This window comes from Malania oleifera, chromosome 12 (assembly GCF_029873635.1).
Source record: "Malania oleifera isolate guangnan ecotype guangnan chromosome 12, ASM2987363v1, whole genome shotgun sequence".
Lineage (NCBI taxonomy): Eukaryota > Viridiplantae > Streptophyta > Magnoliopsida > Santalales > Ximeniaceae > Malania > Malania oleifera.
This window is the reverse complement of record NC_080428.1, coordinates 12,399,961-12,421,994: the sequence shown is the minus strand read 5'-3', so window position 1 is coordinate 12,421,994 and position 22,034 is coordinate 12,399,961. Positions and strand designations below refer to the sequence as shown.

General features: G+C 36.7%; 1 protein-coding gene across 4 annotated transcripts in view; it reads right to left on the bottom strand.

Annotated features, from left to right (window-relative positions):
• LOC131144932 (TATA-binding protein-associated factor BTAF1) overlaps positions 1-22,034 on the bottom strand; it is a 109,283-nt gene that overhangs the window by 72,168 nt on the left and 15,081 nt on the right. For 2 of the 4 annotated variants that reach the window (XM_058093895.1, XM_058093896.1), the window contains exons 6-12: positions 21,878-21,959; positions 20,640-20,968; positions 10,870-10,984; positions 10,192-10,780; positions 9,777-9,909; positions 9,505-9,573; positions 6,930-7,141 (exon numbers count right to left, since the gene is read on the bottom strand). In XM_058093895.1, the coding sequence (XP_057949878.1) occupies positions 6,930-7,141; positions 9,505-9,573; positions 9,777-9,909; positions 10,192-10,780; positions 10,870-10,984; positions 20,640-20,968; positions 21,878-21,959 (1,529 nt within the window). The remainder of the gene's footprint in view (positions 1-6,929; positions 7,142-9,504; positions 9,574-9,776; positions 9,910-10,191; positions 10,781-10,869; positions 10,985-20,639; positions 20,969-21,877; positions 21,960-22,034) is intronic. The other 2 variants (XM_058093897.1, XM_058093898.1) reach the window with 1 other exon arrangement.

Below are 22,034 nucleotides of genomic sequence, written 5' to 3'. Positions count from 1 at the left end.
AAACAAGATGAGATGTACAAGTTCATCCCTTCTCCAACCCTTCTTGAATTGCATGGCATAAAGGAACTTCTCGTTGGTTCCTCTCTTCAACATAACTTGAACAATGCAAACGTTGTTACCCAATCGACAAATGGGATTTAGATAACGTCATAAGAACTATCCTAGACTCCCATAAGAATTCTATCCAAGGTATCACTTGGAAATCATCGACTGTGCATGTCCTCCTACTGACCAAGCTTCACAATCACCTTCCTAGCTATACCAATTGTAGGTTGTAGAGTTAACCACATTAATGCGTCTAGAGCCTTTGTCCACCGCCGAGCTAAATCTTTGTGCTTCGCCTTCTAAGAAAAAGTTGGTAGCCCCATACCCACCGTAGCGTAGGTGATCTTCCCATTGTTTCAAAGATTCACAAACATTAACTTCGACAACTTTGAGTTCTTTCATTTATCTTTCCAATGCGTTGAGTAACCACATTGCAACCATCCTTAGGGTTTCTTCCTCATCCTTGCCATGTGGTCGTGACCTCTCCATAATAAAAACTTGCAAGGCATTCAATGATGACTTGTCAAGGCAATGAGCAATTGATGACAGCATCAACATAAAAAGAGCACAACCTTGCTTTTTTAAACCACCAAATGTGTTGGAAGCCTAAGACAATGACAACTCTTTTGAAGAGGATACCTAGGTGTTGGCTCTCCCACTCTTAGGTTTGCCCTTCTAGAAAGACTTTATGTTGTTTACACCAGACAAGCCACTATCCTTAAGTGTGTAGGATTTATCTCTAGCATCTTCATCCAAGCATTACACAAAATGTGCGAACTCTTTGTTGATAAAGCATGGCCCTTGCCCATGATTTCAAACCATACAAGAATTAGAATAGCTTTTCTTTCGTTCACATGTCTTAGATATCCAACATCAATACATAGAATTGTTTCACACATTCTCTTATTTTACACCACAGCATGCTCAAGTTTTCCCAAGTTACAATAGCAAACCAACAATTCTAAATTTTATTATGCTAGGTACACCACAATTGGCCTTCTTCATGTTGGCCCTAATCACACGACAGTAATGTATCATGTCAGTAAGAAGTTCTTCAACTCCATAACATCACGAGCACCACCAAATACTCCTTGTTTTGGTATCTTCGCTCTATTATATTCTAACCCTATAGAATTGGCATTCTCAAGGGCACAAACCATAAGATTCACCTTAGTAGTGAGCTCACCCATCTAGTGCTTCCACTATACCACCAAAATCTTCCAACAATTCATGAACCTTGCTGCTATTTTTGGTATCTTCGCTCTATTATATTCTAACCCTATAGTTTTGGCATTCTCAAGACCATACCTATGGTTGCATGGTTGACGGTCTTGACAAGCGCCACTAATGCATTGAGTTGTTCCATACTAGTGTGTGGCATGGTTCTCTTACCAATGCCTTTGCACAAAACCACAACACAGTGGCAACTAAATCATGAAGCAATAAACAATACCATCATGGTCAGTTCACACCATATGAAGCATCATGCAATACTAGTTGTAGCACACAAGCTTAACTAATCAGTTGAAAGTAAACAGCAAACACACCATGTGAACATGTTCAAGACCATCAAATACAAATTATGTCAATAAGCAAGCATGAAAGTAAACACAAGAGGTCAAACGATAGATAATAGAGTAACAACATTCATCTCATTACACCTCCATAGGCCATGTTTGTTTAGTAAATGAGGTAAGTGGGCCTAACCCATTTACAATTGTTAGTGAGTTATATCAATACTCACGAACACATATTCGTACATAAGCAACTTTCTAAGTGATTGCTAATCCAGCACTAGCAAACATTAAATAACCAGGTGCATAGTTGTTAGAATCTCACGATTTGTGATTCGATTCATAAAATTCATATCTATTCCACACCAAGCCAATTTAAATCTTATAAGAAATCTAAAAACACTAACATTGTTTCCGAATCTATTAATTCACAATGAATCTAATGAATCAATTTGAAAATCTATTGACTCACGCGATTCTAGACCTATCATATCTTGACAAACCTAAGTGGTTTAAACCCCAAGAACAAAATTTTTTTTTTTGCTTTTATTTTTGAAGGATTACCATTCATTCCCTGCCTACGTTAATTTTTGTGCTAACAAAAATTAAAAGCTTTTGTTACCTTCACAAAACCATTTTTCACTCTTGGACAAGCATGGTGTTCCGCCATTAAGAAGAAGGGGCAGAACAGTCATCCGCTAAGGTGATGCTAATGTTTCATTGTGTCGTTAAGATTCAAATTGTTTCTTTAGTCGTTTGCTCAATTATTATCATTTTTTAAAGTTTATAATTTTGTGTGTTCTAATTTGAGAAAGAATATGCATGAAATATTTTATTATTTTTCATTGATCCCAACCCATAAAATGCATAAAGCTAATTTTTTAGTTATTATATCTTGACCCATTCCCTTATTTTTCATTTGTTTAGGGAAAACATTCACATGATATATGATCTTTTATCATCAAAATTTAAATGTATTTTACTATTTTGCTTGTTGATCATTTGTCAATATATGCTTGTCATTTTAAATTGATTTTGGAAATTTGTACCAAATCTTAGGATTCAATTTGATTCTCAACTCTCTATTCCCAATCAATTCTTGATTCCCAAAATAGGAATTTTGATTCATGATTCGAATCTCAACTTGACAACTATGACTGGGAGGCATACTCCCAATGTGCACAAGACAAGTGATCACAGGTGAGTATAAAGCCCTCAACGTGATTGGCTCATGACATTTGGCTTCATAGTAATTGTGGTCAGAAGAAGCAATTTTTTGGGTGATGAAATATGGTAGACAGCTAGAGTTTCCACATCAATGGTGCTATGCTCGAAGCAATGACTTTTTGGAATGGTGGGGAATTCCTTCCTAGTTTGATTTGGGCCAATTACTAAATATGGTTAAGTTACCTTCAATTAAGGCCCATAAAGTATTTAATCCAAATGCTTATATGAAGGATGGTGGTCAGGCCCAAGGTATCTTGGTTATGCCCAACTCATAGAGACAAAAAAAAAAACGCTAACACTCTAGCTAACTACAAACTGGCACAAACATTCTGAATCTTTTTACATTTTCGTTCCAAACAATAAATTTAGGTTCCAAAGTTTTAAGTCATTATTTTTCACATAAAATATTTTTTATTAGTTAAGCCATCCAATCCCACAATAAATCTGAATATGCAGAAAGAAAACAGTCATCAAAACCCACAGCGATGCAAGACACGCCACTCTGTTTCAAAGCAGGTTAAGAGGGTATCCAAATTCCAAGCAAGTTAAGAGGACTATATAAAATGTTCCACATTTTAGAGCATATGACATACTATAAACCCATTCCCATTACGGGAACATTCATGTTTTAGGTAAAAATGGCCCAACCTAAATGAAATCATCCAAGGCAAGCCCAAGGTAGGTTGATAAGGGGAGCATGAAAGTCCAGGCCCATGCAAAAGGATATAATGATCATGTGGAGGCATACTCTGCTGGTAGAAACACAACATAGTTGGACCACACAAGCTCCCATCCCCTTCTTCCACTTTCTACTTAGGCAAAGAGGTCTCTCTAGTCGACTTCCCTATAACCCAGAAAGGAGTTTTTGATGCAGTACACACAGCAACTGCAAGGTTTAGATGGGAACGGAGACGTTAAAAGACAGTCCAGATGGACTCAAACCTAGGTTCAGCAGCAGATTCATATTCAGCAAACAAGACTGAGGTGCAAGTTTAACATGTAATAGATAGTGTTAGAATGTTGGTTTCTCACTGCCCTATGGCGAATGTTAGTTCTCCAGTGAAGGAAAGAGTAGGTTTTGATATAGAAAATAAAGATTTTCAGGGTCAGGTTGCTATAGGAACAAGATCAGGTGCTGGGGATTCTTTCCCAGACGCAAGGCAATTTGTCTGATGACTTTTTTAAGGCTGGCCCAGGTGGGATGAGTGGAGTGGAAAGAGAAGTCTGCCAGCTGATGTGGTGTTCAGAGAGCCTCCTTTGGCAGCATTGGTTGTGGAAGTTTACAGATGGTAAAGGAGCATCAATTTACCAGTCCAATTAACCCTTTGAGACTGTAAGAGGTTGCTTCCAGAGATGAAGAAAGGTCAGGAAGTGTTAGCGTGGGATTTAATGATGGCAAGGTACATGATAAGGCCAATGAACAAAGGTGTATAACCATGGGGCAATGATCAGGTGCTGGGGATTCTCTCCCAAACTAAAGGCAATTTGTCTAGTGACTTATGTAAAGCTGACCCAGTTGGGATGAGTGCAAGGGGAAAGAAAATATGCCTGGGATGCGGTCTCAAAAGAGCCTCCTTTGTCATCACTTTACCAGTCCAATTGTCCCTTTGAGATTGTAAGAGGCCGCAGGCTGCTTCCAGAGATGGAGCAAAGCCAGAGGGTGTTAATGCAAAATTCAATGATGACAAGGTACATGATAAGCCAAATGCATCAAGGTCTATAACCATAGGACATGAAGCTGGAAGGGTTAGATAAGAGAAACTCTCTTAGTGAGAATAAAATGAATTCAGAGAGGGTGAATAAGATTTTAAAAAGAAATGCTGATGGTGGCTTTATGCTGTTGAAGCTGTGAATGATTCTCAGGTACACTCAGGTAGGAAGGATAGTCAAAGACATTGTCTTAAAGAAGGAAATAAGTGGGGTGATTTATTAGGCGATAAGAGTTTGATAGTAACATTATGAGCAATATGGGTACATTTCTGATGCATCTAACTTGCTTGACGACATTTCTTATGTGCGACCACCTCCACTTGAAGGCGGAGGAGATCCTATTTTTGACAGTGGCGGACTGGGTTAAGGAAAAGAAGGAGAGTAACCAGTGTATGCATGGAATTTTGCCTAACCCTGTGACGTGGGAAGGATTAAGAACAACAACTGCTGGACAAGATGGGCTTGAGGTTGCAAGAAAAAATTAGAAATTTTTGCTACGTTTTGTTAATGACAAGGGAAAGGTTTGAAAAGGAGTTCTGTTATTTAGATTTCATTAGGCTTTTTCTTTGTTTTTTAAGTTGGCTGTTTCACTTTTGAGGATTCCGTATCCTCTCCAACATTTTTTTCGAATATGACATTATTAGAAACGAAAAATGTATAAGAAGGAGAACAAGAAATCTTCCACAACAGAAGAACTAAAAAAAGAGAAAAATAAAAACAAAACAAAACAATTAAACAAAACTCAAACAATCAGACTAACAAAACCCCAATCCTATTGGATATCAAAAAACCTCACTCCTTTAAATCAACCAGCAGAAGCACACCAAAGCAAGGCCAAAAAATGAATCTCCTCCCATAAAAAGATTTGTTCAGCTTGTTCTCCATAAATATACAAGCATTTCTTTCAGTCCATAAACCCCACAGAACTGCAAAAGATGCACACATCCACTAGCATGAGCATCCTTCCTCTTACCAAAATTACAAAAAGAAATGGCCAACAAATCCTCCACCAACTTCAAACAAACCCAATTTTTTCCCAAAAAATCAAAAAACTAATCCCATATATTCCAAGCAAACAAGCAGTGCAAAAACAAATGAGATAATGTTTCAGAACTATCATGACAAAGAAAACATATATCAGGAGACAGTGCCTGTGAAAGTCTACTGCTCTGCAACAGATTGTTGGTGTTAATTCTGTTAAGAAAAACCAACCAAATAAAAGTCTTGGCCTTCAGGGGAACTTTGGCCTCCCAAATAATTCTATGGAGTGGAAAGGAAATATTAGCAGTAATCAAGTAAACACAAAAAGATTTGCAGGAATAAAGCCCCTGAAGAATCTAAAGGAAATATTAGCATTAATCAAGTAATCACAAAAAGATTTGCAGGAATAAAGCCCCAGAAGAGTCTAAAGACTAAAGAACGTCCATGCACCCCATTGTAAGGACAACAAGTTACCAACAGCATCAACAAGGAAGACAATTCCTCCACCTCTCTATCATTAAGAGTTCTATGGAAATGTAAGTCCCAATAAATGGATGACCTTCAGAAATCAAAAGGAAGGAAATAACCTCATTGTGACCTGAACTCAAACAATAAAGATGAGGAAAAGAATACAATAAAGCAGCATTACCCACCCAAAAGTCTTCCCAAAAACAAATACGAGAACCATTACCCAAGAAAAACTTAGCATGAAGAACAAAAAGAGTGTAGACCTGAGAAATAAACCTCAACGGGCTTTCTGAACATTTAATTTCTAAACTAGCATCCCGACCATTCACATGCATACCAAATTTACTTTTAATGACTCTACGCCAGAGAGGAGACTCCTCTAAGGGAAACCATCATAATCATTTAACCATCATCACATGGTATTCACAATTTACTGCCTACCCCACCGAAATCCTAAAAACATTGTGAACTCTTATCTTTTTTCTTATTAAATTATACTTTATTACGTAAAAATTATTGGAAAAATACTTTTAACTTGTAATTCCTTTTGTTTGGATTTTTCCTTGTGGTTGCACTCATTTTATCATTGCTCGTTTTTCAACAATATATGACCGTATAGAGGAACAACGCACATAGATTTTTTCAGTTGGAGTCAAGTGTAAAAGACTAGACAAAGCACAGATTTTTTATTGAAGTTGTGGCCTGAAGGCATTAGAAATACAAAAGAGCAAAAAAATGAACATGGGCCAAAACTGTTTGAAATGACATGCCAACTGATGATTCACAAGAAGTATCATCTAAGTAGCCATATGGTAAAAAGAGTCTGTAAGGCTAACCATCCTAACCCCAAACACAGTTGTGAAGCATTTCACAAAGCATAACAAGACGAGACATTCATGAGTCTGTGTTTATAACAGATGTTGACCAATGTTATGAATGAATACTAACTGAAGCTAGGGAAAGGGAATAGTGAGTAGTAAATACCTGCTTGTGGATGGACTAAGATCGTCAAGGTCAAGTAAAATATCCCAAAGTAGCATAACTATTGAATGCAATATTTGATCATCTTGAGAAACAACAGCAGCAGCAGCGGGTATTAAAGCTTCAGCAGCAACTGCTCTAACATCATCATCGGGGTCTTCCAGCCCTGCCTTACATGCAGGTAGAATGTAGCCAAGCATATCACTAATCATCTCCTAACATCGATGCACAAACCAAAGTCAAATGACAGCCATGTATACACGCGCGCGCGCGCAAATAAAGACCAGTAAATCTGTTAAGTACTTTCTACGCAATAAATTTGCTAGTATTAATAATGATTCAATTTCATATCAATAGATATAATTTATTAGATAATTCATATTTACGACAGTAAAACAGAATAATATTCAACAAATAATAAATAGTTAGCATGTAACAAGAACAACAACAGATTAAAATTGCAGGTAAATGCAACTACAACACTGACATCGGTATAAAAATCATAATGGATAACTTGTATCCGTTAAAAATTAATTTTAGAACAGAAATTTCAAGAATAACTTATTTCTGTTAAAAATTAATACACTAGAATGAAATCTAATACATGGACTAAACTTTGGAAGATAATCTTAAAATTTTATCAAATAACTGAAGCATCTTATCTTACCAAAATTGGTTTTTTAAACAAATTCTGTGATTATGCTCATCACAAAGATGATACCTTTACATACATTACTAGAAAGTTCAAATTTTCTTAAAGTTAAAATTTAAGAACAAGTCTAGTGTGATTATCCACCTCTAAAAGTAAATTTTTTAACTTACATTACATATCTGAATTATTTTTTTTAACTTACATTACATATCTGAATTATTTTTTACACTAACATGTCTTTTATATGTTGCAAGTTGAAAGCTTGAAAATTGAGTTTCAATTTTCTCAATAAATCCTCAATTTATTCTAACATTATATAAAACAGAGACCGAATAAAATCATTATGACATTTGACGATGAATGTTTGGTTTTGAAAAAACAAAAGGTTTGAGTCTTCATTTTCTCAACAAATCCTCAACCTATTCTAACATTATAAGAAACAAATGCAAATTGGGTCGGGAGAGGTCTCTTATATCAGGATCAAGGTCACACTAATATTTTGGGATATGCGGATGCAAATTGGGTTGGATCACCTTCCAACAAAAGATCCGCACTGGGCACTATATATTTGTTGGTGGTAATTTGGTTTCTTGGAAAAGTATGAAACAAACTGTAATGGTCAAGTCAAGTTCTGTGTTAGTGTAGTGTCAGGGCTCACAATTCATGTGAACTTGTTTGGTTGAAGAACATGTTGGAAGAACTGAGTTTTCCATATTCTTAGTCTATGGAATTGATGTGTGATAACCAAGCTGCTTATTCTATTTGCCTCCAACCCGATCTTCCAAGAGCAGACAAAACAAATTGAAGTTGATTGCCACTTTGAGTAAAATTTATGCAGAAGCTCATTACAACCACTCCTTTAAAGTCTAATTTGCAGCTTGCTGATTTATCCACTAATGCCTTGGGGATCCTCAAGTTAAATCCATTTGTAATAATCTAGGAGCATATGATATATATACTTCAGCTGGAGGAGTGTTAGTGGTTATTTGGTCATTTAGCATTATTAGTATGTGCTAGTGTTCTATTGGTAAGTGTGAGTTAGTAAGGATAATATGGTCATTGGTATATACACTTGACAAAAAATATAAATAGAGAGAGAGAGAGAGAGAGACCTATCTTTGTGATTAAGGTCTTCGATTTTTCCCAAATTATTCAACACAAATCATGGGCAGCCTTAAATGGTCTACTAGCATTGTTTTCAAAAGCCAAAAAATGGAAAAAGGTCCTACTCTGTTGAATATATAGGATGGGTAGAAACCATAGCATCCCATAACAATGGCAATCTTAAAATTCTACCAATCCCATTATGATCCAAGCATGACCATACCTGAATGGCTGAACCCAAGTCACATGCAATCTAGATTGATTACCTAAGTCGGGAACATAAACAACCTGGATTACAATTTTAACAACCATGCTCTCCAGTCTCCACTGAGATTGGAGAGCTTTGCTCCATTAATCTTCCTGCTTAAATTTTGGCTTTGCTGTATTTTTGTTTCTTCTACCATGCCCTGTCCTCCCCATTGTATCTTATCTTTTTTGTCTCTTAATAAATTCTTTTTTATCAAACACAAAAATAAAAAATAATTAAAAAAAAAAAATAAAGCCAAACAAACAAACTAAGAAATAAATAAACAAACCAAAAAAAAATGTAATAAAACATTGGCTCAAGAACCTCACCCTCAATAATACATTGATGACCAATGATGCGATAAAATGTCATGCTTAAACATTTTTCTTCACCTGACTAAAATATCCATGTAAACAAGCTGGTAATATGCAGAGTAATCAACTACTACAAAGCATGTAATGAAGCGAAAACATATGAAGTAGAATCGATATTGGTGTGAATTCTTAAGCACAGGGAAATACTCTAGAACTGTCGAGCACTTTAAATTACTAGATAGGTAGAAAACAAAGACTAACCTGCCGAACAGCCACCAAATATTTAATACCCAGAAGGCTGCCATGACGAATTTCCCACTCTGGTCTACACTGAAAAAAGAGGATAAATTAATTCAAACGGATGTCACAACAAAGGCAAGTCCCCATAACAACATACTCATAAAATTATAAAATAAAATAAAATAAAGTAAGCGTAATTGCAGCAAACAAAGTACATGATAAAGAAAAAAGGAACCAATGGTTCTGCATCAATGAGGACTAAAGCACGCCCCTGTTTCCTGAAAAATATTTACCTGCATTTGAAGCAAAATACCCAAAGTTTCATTAACCAATCCAGGATGCATGTACTTAAGTACAGCACCCAATGCTTGTGCACAAGTTTCCCTAACTGGGGCAACAACCTGATCTGATACATAATCTCCAAAACTGAAATGTAGGAAGATGTAGAAAATTAAAAAAAAAAATTGAATTGTTATAAAAAGGCTCCCAGAGATAAAAGCATTGAAACATCCCCTCAATATAAATTCAGCACAAATAACAGCTGTAACAAAAATGAAGCGTAATAAACCAATTGGGATAATTTATACAAGAAAGCCCAACTCCAGAGACCTGACTGTTTCTATTAATTAAACAGAAGAACAAGCATTCCATCTTACAGGACAGTGAATAAAGAAAAAAAGATCTCCAGAAGGCAAATCAAATGCGTACCGCTCTAGTGATAAAACACATAAGAAACGAATCGCACAATCTTGAAGGAATTCACAATTTTTGAGCCAAGCATGCCTAGTCAGTTTAACCAAGTTCATCAGTTCTCTATCCTCAGGCAGATTTTTCAGCATATCTGCCTTCCCAATCGAGAACTTATCCTCGCAGCACTTTTTCTGATAAGACTCTACATATAAATTTTCAACACTGTCAAGGCTACATTCATGCTCCACCTTAACAGAATTGAAAGTCCTGCCATTGACGTGCCCATAAGGCAAATTCCATCCGCTATCTTCAACCTTCATGGAGATATCAATATAATCATGAACCACAGGCTTAACATCATCCATTGGCAGAGATGACACGTCTTCAAACTTTGGTCGTTTCAGTTTTGGTTCAAGTTCCTCAGATGGAACTTGGACATTCAAATCAATATCTCTCTCTCTTGTTGTTTCTGACTGATCTTTATCATTAAGTTCTAGTGATAATGTGCTATCAAAGGTCAACTCAGGCAGAAATACTCCAGCTGAGGCACCTTGAAAGGTTAAAATTTCTCTCAAAGCCATGGCACTGCCATGGCGAACCTCCCAGACTGAAACAAAGAAACAAACAAATCATCTGTTAATTTAAAAAAAGGAAAAACAACTAGAGACCTAAAGAGGAAATGTACACAAAACTTACGGGGATCGAATATATCAAGGAGAAGTTGTTCAACAAAATTATGAAAAGGCCACTGCCCAACTCCATCATGCTCAATGCTGTCTTCTTCTAGGGTAGTATCTACAAACACCTGCAACTAAGATTGCTTCAAAATGGTTCATCTGACAAGTTCACATACACATGGAAACAAGAAGCAATTAAACTGTGAAATTTCAGTGTCAAACAATAGGATGGGCAATTTTACTGCCACATCAACAACTGTTTTTCAGCCATATTATATTTTGTCATGAAATGGCTATAACAACACCCTAAAAGATAACAAACTTGCAGCCGCAGTGATCACTGGTGCACAAAAAGACATGGTCACAGCAACATAAACAGGACTTGGCTTTCTGATGACATAGAAACCATAAAGAACAACAAAAGAGTGAGAGAGAGAGAGAGAGAGAGTCAGAGTCAGTAATCACAATGGCACAAACCAATAATTACATATTCATGCCTGTACAAAGCTCCCTTGCGTCCCTACTTTTTTACTAGTCCTCTCTAAAGGTCCATCTGTCACTCTTTTGCAAGAATAAAGCAAGGCAGTTCAATCAATCATAGCACTATCTGCACAAATATCAATACTGTGTTCACATATATATGTTGAGAGGAAGCTAGAAACAATCTCAAAGGCTCAAGGAAAGAAAAGATGTTCCACAACCTGTACTCTTTCTTTTTACTAAAAGGGAATTTATTAAGAGAAAAGAGAGATTTACAGCTTAGAGGAAAGAAGAACCTTAAAAATAAATAAATAAATAAAATAAAATAAAAGGCAGCCTGGTGCACAAAGCTCCAGCGTATGTGGGGTCCGGGAAAGGGGCGGACCACAATAGGTCTACACTACGCATCGTTAAACGAAACAAAAACTAAAAAATCCTAATTCAGAAAACCCATCTTTAAGCCTTTTTCCTTCATAACTGATAGAGCTATGTAATCTTGCCAGTTTTTGCTGACTTCTGCATGCTTTCCTTTTAGCCCCTTCCAATGGTAATTCATTCCCTCCAGCATCAGCCAGCCATATTCCCATACCATCCAGAAGTTTTGGAGCACCAACATCATGTGCACTAACCTCCCTCCACCTAAAAATACATAATAACCCATCCATACATTGAATAGTCACAGCCAAGCGTACACCCAATCCTCACCTCCTCAAAGATAGAAACATCAACTGTCAAGTGAGTAAGGGGGCACAAAAAAAATATCCCCAAGAGTGTCAAAACAATCATAAATATAATCCATATTTTTGCAAATCTCATCCAACAAAAGACCACTATCACAAGAAAAATCACTATCTTACTCACAGTCCCCTCCAGAATATTCCCCCATTCCATTTTTTCCTTCTGAACAGACTTAGAACAGTTCTGAGATTCCACAGCATAAAACTTTCCAGAATTATCTATTTTTAAAATTCTCCCCTCCGCATGTTTGAGTTCATACAATTGTTAAGAAGCATGAGGGCAGGCCTTGGATCAATGGTAAGGTTGCTCCTTTGTGACCAGTTGATCATGGGTTCCAGTCCAAGGAAACAGCCTCTCTGCATAAAAGCAGGGATACAAGTGTGTACTCTATGATGGCCCTTCCCTACCCTTGCAAAGTGAGGAGCCATGTAGCTTGAGGACACCATTCTTTTTTTACAATTGTTACGAAACAAACTTTTCATACCTTTCCTTTCTTTGCTGGTTGATGCTTATACACCTTCATATCCACTGCCCTTTTGCATTCTTTCCCATCCTTGCTTTCCCAGGAGTACTCACCACCTCCTGGTGCAACCAATTGCCAAAGCTTTTCTGCATTCTAGCCTCCATCTGATTGCATCTCCTACTCCACCTGAGAATTCTTAACCACTTCATTACAAAAATTACTTGGCAGCTCCCCCAATACGAGCATTAACAACAGTATTTAAACTTGATCTATCAGCATTAACACCCAATTGTCTGCTTTAAATCCCTACTCCTACCGTTCCAACATTCTCACTTTGAAAGAAAAAGAAAGTCATTAATAGAAAAGAGAAAATCACACAGCAGAGGATGAGATGTCCTCTTAAATACAAAAATAAAAAAAGAACAAGAAAAATTACATGAGATCCCCATCCTTGCACTCAAGATCTAATAACAAAATTCCTTCAGCATTCTGTTTTTGAAAAGAAATTTATGGAAAAAGACCAACTACATTTGAATAAGTCGCCAAATCATAATTTTTATCTCAGCTTGCATAGAATCCATATTATCAAAGGGTGAACCCATTCATCCAAAAAAAACCCATATTTCTGCCCTATGTAAACACTTCAGATCATACATGGGACTCTAAAATTAGTAGTGGTAGCTCTTTAAGCCCCTCACTATTTTATCTGGGCCCCTACAGTAAAAAGGCACGGAAGTTCACTAAATGTGCCAATTCTATTGAAATATTTTAAAACATGCCCTTCCCTCCCAGAGATAATCATTTAGGCTTGATAGGGGTATTTTGGTCCTTAGGCATTTGTTTTAAAAGTAGTGACTTCTTAAGCAAGTTGTTTCGGCCCATTCTTAGCTTTGCTTCATTCTCCCATACAAAAAATTCAATAAGAGGGAGATCTTGTCGGTTGCCTCAGTTCATTCTTACTCTTTTACTTTGCTTCCTCATTTCCCAGGTCAAAGTACTCACTAAAGAATGAGTCCAAAGCAGACAATGAACCAATATTCGACTCTTTCTTTGACTTTCCCTAACTCAAGACCTTTGACTCTTCAGGGATTGCCAATCATGATTGTTTGTTTAATGCTGTTTTGGTTACTTCATGTTTTAATTTGTGCTGGATAGATTCACAGCCCCTACATTTAAGGACTAGATGGTTTCCTTACTAGGGCAACCCTACAACCTTAAAAAGGGCTGTTCGGAGTAGTATTCAGAAGCTTTTGGATTATTTATCATCAATTCACAGCTTGCTTCTGCACTCCACATTCGAAATTTGTTTATGCATAGGACTTTATACCACCACCTATTCAACCCCCCCTCCCACAACCCAAAACAAAAACCTTGAAGGCCATACCGGGCTAACAATTAGCATCATTTTACAGACATCATTAAGTGGGATAACAAAGCTAAAGAAAATTTCAGAATTATTAAAAGACGAAGCACCTGCACTATCTCCGCCAGATTTTGATTAGGCATTAAGATTGCGCTTTGATACATCAAAAATTGGAATCAAGGCAATACTCAAGCAAGAAGAAAACCAATAATATTATGAGAGCAACCTTCTTTGTTGTGTGTGTCAGGGAGGTCAGTTTTCTAATAGGAAGGGTCATAGGGAGTGGGTTCTGGACTCTTTGGGAGAATTCTCATGCAAGCCCTTTTCTGGCCATCTTATCATATCTTACGTGCCCTTTTTTCATCCTTCATCTTGTATCTAGGAGTTCAAGTTTCCTTCAACAAAGAAAACATTTTTTCTGTTAATGGTTATTTGGTCATTTAGAATTGTTAGTATGTACTAGAGTTATCTTAGTGTGAATAAGGGCATTATTGTCATTTGAATGACATGTACTTGACAAATATGATAAATAGAGGGATAGACCTAATATTGTGATTAGGTTTTCCATTTTACCCAATTATACAACATGGTACAAGAGCAAGATCCAACCTAAACCCTACCACCACCACTGAACCAAACTCTAAACCCTACCACCAACACTCCTACAGCAGCACTCCAGTATGAGAGGGTCAACAAACACTCCTACAGCCTTGAAACCAGTCCAGGGATTGCTGGAAAACTCAGCTGTCACTAGAAATTACCCTGGTCGTCCTGCCCTCCTCAACTATCAAAACCCTTCCATATTTCATAAAACCAATCACATACTTAACAGAATCCTCCGATCTGTAGCCCTGTAAAATCCCATCACTGGAAACCACGGCACAAACCCCCATGAGTCAGCCAACTGCCAGCAATCCTGACACACACGCCACCATGGGAGACACTTTCTGGGCAGTGTTTGCTGCATTTTTTTCTCCAGAATGTCTTGAATCCTTCCATACACCATAATATTAAGTTGTTGATCATGTTTTTTTGTTTAAAGATTTAACTTTTTTCAATCATTCACGTTTGGCAATTCATTAGTTGTTCTTTGGTATTATTAAGGTGATCAGTTGGTGCCTTGTGGCAGTGGCAGTGTGTAGGCTAAATTTTGGGGGCTGTGGCAAAGCTATGTCTGATAATTGCTGACTTGTTCATGGTTGAATCAGTGGTTGACTCTTTTGTGGAGTTTCTATCGGTCTGAAAGTTCACTTTCGGAATTCCAAGAGCATTTCTTTCGCTGTGTATTCCTGATTTGCTGCCGTATTGAGGCTGTTGGTGTGTTGGAAATTGGAATGGCAACCCCAAATCCCAAGAGTTTGTTTCCCTCATCGGGGACTTCTTCAGGAGAAAAGCGTAGTATGACCATCTCACAGGAAGAGTATTCAAGGTTCTTACAATATCAAGAATCCTAACAAGCAACTCATTAGATTGCATCACCTGCTCAGAAGCAGCGTTACCTAGAACATGGAATTCTGATTCATGGAACAGGAACAGGATCGCAGTACGACACGTGAACTGGGATCTGATATTCTGACCTGACCTTCACTTACACTCTGTTGGGCCAAGAATAGATACTAATAGAAGCATTGGGAGTTCAATTTTAAAGCTTAGCAACTTGCACTCGTTCTTGCTCAGGCTTTCTTCCTCCTGCGCCTGCACATAATTTTTGTGATATTTATTAGCACAAACACATTTGTTTATCTGCTATTTTAGAACAGCACTTCACCTACTCTGCTTGCTCAACCATGAGCTGACTATCTCTCTCATATAATAGCTGTTTCTTTTTGTTTGTTTGTTTCAATTCTGTCTCATTTGGCACAAAACTGCACTGATTTTCTCTAAATTTTTTTCTAGTATACAAAAAAATGTTATACATTTTTGAAAAAAAATTAAAATTTAAAGGCTTACACGTCGTCTCATCGTCTCATTAGGTGTAAAATGCCTCCACCGACACCTCCATCTCTTAAAAAAATTCTAAGAACTGTTCCCTATTGCATTAATCAAAGGAACATCGACAGATCCAGCCAACCTCACCCAAACCACACACTAAAAATGATCCAATGCTTGGGTTGGGTAGTGGATTCAAACTCCATATAAATCAAACATGTGGATTGGGTGACAGTTTTAATGTGCAAATCACCCAAATAAACCCAAACACAGGTATAATTCAGGGAAAAAAATTAAAAGAAAACAACTAAAATAAAGGGAGAGAAGGCTGCAGGCTGCTGCCTTGAGGCCAAGATTCCTTTAACTCTTTCTAGAAAATTTAATGTGAATATTTAGAGCCATTTGGAACTTGCACCATTAATTTAGTTTGTCACACTAGTTTTCAAGTTTGATGAGCTCGAGTTAGAAATAGTTAGGATTGCACTCCCTGTAGCATTACCTTTACCAATGGATCTTATTGTTTCTCTTGATGACAAGAGCATTTATACATGACATTTCACTTTCTATTTCCCATTGATCTTGTATATGTTCTGCAAAATTTCAATATTAACCATACTCTTCCACATTATTTGTTGCTTCAAAAAATTTAAAACTAAACCGCCAAGCCAACCCGACCAACTCAACCCAAACCAACAAATACCAAATGGATCCAAACCAATCCAAACCATACCCAAGTTTGACATTGGTTTCAGTTTTTTCTCATACCAACCTCATTGTTTCAATTAGCAATTTTGAGCCCAACCCAACCTATTCATAGACTTGCAGAACTACTTCTAACAGGAAAAAGAGAGTAAACTTCGTAAAATAGAAGTTTTGACTAACAGAACCCAACCAGATGCAATATATAGTGTCCTAAAAACCTAAGCCCGCCAAATGTCCATGCAAAAAATTTCAGAATGTCCATCAAATATAACATAGTCCAAATACCCTAATGTTCATAAAATTAAACAAACATATATATAATAAAATTAGAAACTTACTAACAAGGAATCTTCATTTTTTTCTCAATAATTTTTAACGATAGGAAGGTGGAGGAATATAGCTCTTTGAGTTCACATCTCAACTTGTGTGGTTTCTTTTTTCTCTGGATAAGAGACTTTGGCGTTTTTGATCATGCTGATAGTTTCTCTTATAGATCCTTCTATTTCTTATCTTGTCCAGTCCCCAACTAATCAACCTTTCCTCTTGAATAAATTAATTTGGAAGGCCAAGGTTCCTTTTAAGGTTATGGATTTGGTTTGGTGCGTGGTTTTGAACAAGACAAATACTGATGATTGTTTGCACAAGAGGATACCTGATAAGGTTCTATCATCTGATTTGTGTGTTTTTGTGCAAACAGCACACTGTGACCGCTGCTCATCATATACTACATTGTCCTTCTAATTGGATATTGTAGTTTTTTCTTGGACATTTTTTTTAAAAAAAGAAAAAGAATACTTACTAGACAAGAAGACAATGTACAACAAAGAGGACAAGGAATCCTTGCACAACAAAAAATAAAACACAAGCAGCCCAATAGAGCCTTCCAGTCACGCTTCACATCCTCAAAACAAAAGCCCTTGAAACAACCAGCACAAAATGCCCTGGCTAAATACCGCATCACATCCCAAAGAAAGGATAAAACAATCTCTTCTCATAGAAAATATGCATGCTCTGTTCCAACCAAATCACCCAAAATAGCAAAAAAAACACCACTCCACAACCAACCTGCATCCTTAATCTTCAAAAAACCTGTAAAAGATATGCAAAAAAGCTCCTCTACATTATTCAGGACCCAAGCCTCCCCAAATGAAACAAGAACTCCATTACACATGTCCCAAACAACCGAATAGTGCAAAAATAAATGGGAAACGGTTGCATAAAGCCTATGAAGGCCTCCGACTCTGCAGCAGATTGTCCATGTTAACTCTATTAAGGGCCAACAACCAAATAAATACTCTAATTAGAAGGGACTTTAGCCTCCCATATGCAGCAATGTAAGGTAAAGACATATTATTCCTGATAGGGTGCCTAAACAAGGACTTCCAACAGTACTCACACAAAAACTAACCACACCCTTATATCCCTCCAGTTAGAGACATGCAGCTCTCTAACACTAAATCCCTTCTAAATATGGAAATCCCAAGAAACAGATCACATCTGGACTTTGGAAGGAAGAAATAACAGCATTAGGAAGGAAAAAAATATGATATTAATGAACAAAAGCAAGAACAAAGGACATTCCTCAACCCAAACATGCTCCCCAAAGCGAATATGAGTACCATTCCCAATTTAAACTTAGTCAAGGAAATCAATGAAGGGTAAAACATGCAAGATGAACATAAAGGACACAACATCTAAGACACATATTAGAACCCCGCCCATTAATATGGAAACCAAATTTACTTCTTCTAACCCTAAGCCAAAGGGAGTTCACATCAAAGGGAACCCACCACGACCATTTACCCAGAAGAGCAGTGTTTTTAGACACCAAATTTCCAAGAAAAAAATCCCCTCCTTGCACTTATACAACAAAAATCCCTTATTATCCTCTCAATTTTTTTAACTACCCAACCAAGAATCCTAAACAAGGATAAATAATACAAAGAAATGGTAGCCTGAATGAGAGGCATATTGCCACCTAAAAAGAATAACACACCTTTACACCAATCCAAATGCTTAGTCACCTTAGTAACTACAGGATCCCAAAAAGCTGAAGAACAAGATTTCCCTCCCAAAGGGACTCCTAGTAAGTCAAAGGTCAATCTAAAACACAATGCTTAACTAAGGAAGTAAATTCCAAAATCCTACCAGAACTAAGATTTACAACCCCAACTCCACTCTTTTCCAGGTTAATTTTGAGATCAGAAGCATTCAAAAATATTTAAAATGGTAAAAATATTTATCGACGAATCAATATCATGATCTAAGAAAAACAGTGTCATCTGCAAACCAAAATGAGAAACAACCACCACCTCCCTCTCTACCTCCATACCTCTCACTACTCCTGATCTATAGCCCTATCTATCAGTCTACTCAATGCATTGTCTTGCAGGAGTTGTTACTAAATTTCAGGATTTTGGGAGAAGGAAAGATGCTAGAATCTCATGGGCTTGTGTCTTAATGGCCATTATGTGGTCCATTTGGTTAGAGAGAAATTTGAGAGTATTTCAGAGTAGAAGTCTTTTTCTTTAGGAGAGTAGTTTTCTACACTTCTCTTTGGGCATCAATAGCTGGTTTGCAAGAGTTCCCTTTTCTCTTATTCAGAGTCACCGATGATCTTTATCATAATAGTTTCTGTTTTGTGTTTTTCTTTGTTTCATTGTATTATAGTTTTTTTTTAATTGCAAGTGAAAATAAATTAAGAAAGACAATAGAGAGAATCACAATCTTGGAGAGGATAACAAATCCTCAAAGCAAAAAATTAAAAGAAAACAAGGAAAAAAAAAAAGAAAAATAAGAAACTAGGGGCCTTTAGAATTACAGTGCTGGCTGTTTCAAGGGATGCTGCTTTCAAGATATTACCAGAGATTGAAGTGCTTTACAAAGACGATGTAGTTGTATTTTCTATTTTCTTTTGTTAGGCTACTTATTCTCCTTTTCTCTACCTGTTTTCCCAGCTTTTTAATGAAGTTCCTCTTTAAGCCCTTCCCTTTGTAATTGATAGACCTCTTTAATCTTGCTAGCTCCTTTGAGCTGTGATCGGTTTTCCTTTAGCCCCATCCAATCGAACTTCATTCCCTCCAGGATCAGCCAGCCACAAACCCACATTATCCAAAAGTTTTTTGAAACATCCTGCATCCTGCCCTAACCACCTCTACAGGATCAGTTAATAACCCATCCCTACATTGATTAGTCGCAGCAAAGCCTATACACAATCCCTCCTCAAAGATAGATACATCCTCCAAAACTTCGAGCAGAGAAGGAGGCAGATAAGAAATATCCCCAAGAGCGTCAATCTTTCATTTTGTTATTATGTTTTTCCTTCTATTTTGAGTGGACTTATGGTCTTCTGTTTTATATATTTTTCCTTCTCTTAAAACAATGCTTTTTTTTTCTATCTGGAAAAACACATTAAAAAAACCTCAGATTTAAAGTGTAGAAAAATAATCTTGATCTCAATATGGTCCTGCCCTCCTTGTTTAATGCTAATCGATACCACCTTCTCAGCAATTTATCACAATCCATAGGAAAACTGGATGAAGCTATCACACAATGATTAGAAAACAGACATACAGCCTGCCACTTGCTCTGTCTCATTTTCCAGTTCACTTTTAAGTTTTAAACGTTAAGTGGTAGAACAGGTTGGCCACAGCTGAACTGCTGATCTGGCTGCATGAAGCAGTTTGAACCAGCTTAAGAGGTAAAATATTTGAAAAATGTGCCAGAAAGTAATAGAATCCACGGTTTGACCACCATGCAGCTAGCTCTAAAGTGCCATTATTCGCTTTGTGTTTTATCTAAATGCTTCCAGATGTGGCTTATTTAAAATTACTTTACATAATAATATTTATTTATTATGTCATGCCAAAATGAGGTCTTACCATGTTTGAAACATCGATCAGGTCTTTGATCCTCAACTTTCTTACTTATCCAGATCACTCAGTGATCCTATTTTTAGATGCTTGTTAGAAGTTTCAGGAGGAAGACATTTTTTGACAGAAGCAATACATCGAGAACGAAACAGAAATATGCATGCAGGTAACATTTCAACTTATTCTCAACTTATAACTGTACTAATAACGTAGTAGAATTTTTTAGTAGAAAATAGAAATACCTTGTTAGATAATGAACCTGAACATATGCCCTTTGATACTGTTGTATTTTCAGAATATGATACTTCTGTTTCACCATCCTCAGGCCAGCCTTTAGTTTGGTCTTTTGAATTTATCTTTGCTTTTCGTTTTAAGAGATTCAGTTCTCTCGCACTTGGCCTCTTAGACATGAAACCAGGAACCATATTGGCAACTAGTTGCCGAATGTTCTGAGATGGAAATGTGAAACCACGGCCAATCCCATTTCCATGGGAATTAAATTTATGCACAAGAAGATCCTCATCTCTTATCATATCATTGACATCCATGAACTGTTCGCACATGTCCAAACCTGTTCAGAGGAATAGTCAAGTCTGCAGTACTGAATATGGCAATTGTAAAGTGCAACTTGAAAAGAATCCAAAAACTGAAACAAATAATCATGCGGAGAGACACTGCCAACAAAAAGAATAATCACATGTACAACTAAAATTTCACAATGTCAGAGGCAGAATTCCCTGACATATGAAAGGAAGAAACTTACAAAATAGCATGGAAAGAAACAATAGCACACCAAAAAGAAAACAAAAAGAGCAGGGAAAAAAATGTACGATAATTCTTTTATGCTTTCACCAAGTAAAGAAAAACTGACTTCTCAAACAACACCAGACTCAGAACAAAAACAGAAAGTATGCTTGAATTAACAGGTTTCTGCAGTTTTTCATACCTATGATCAAACTTCACATAACCAAGTCTCATGCAAAATGGCAAAAATTTCCAGAAGGAATTAAGAACCCCTTTTTTGATAAAAGATTTGAAAAGCTTGAGTCTTAAAAGAAGACAAATAAAACTACTAGCAACTATAACAGCAGAAATAATAAAGCAAGACCAGAGTACAGGAGACAAAAATTATGTCAATGACTAAATAAATGTCCTTTCGAGGGTAAATTTGACTTTTTACATTAATCAAAATTACACTTAAACGTCAGCAGGAAAGCTCTCTAATCCCTCCACTGATCAGTCAAAGGATCTCCAAATAGCCATTTGCAGATTTTTCATAGTATATGAAGCTCAAGGAATGGGAGAAAAACCCATGCAACAAACAGAAAAACAAAAACTAAATCTCAAGTCACAGTCAAATATTACCTATGATATAGCAGACTGTAAATATTTAAATCAACAAATAATCATGGTAAAATACTGGTGAAACATTGATCAATAATAAAGAAAAACAAAAACAAAAAGTGTCGCCTTAACTAACCCAAACGGCGGCGGAGATTGTGTTTCTGACGAGCCAATCTCTCCCTTGGATTCTTAGTATTATCATTTGCCACATCGTATTCCTGAATTGAAACTTATAAGTATTTCAACAAACATATGCATAGTTATCAGATTAGGAACAAAAACCGAAATGAAGT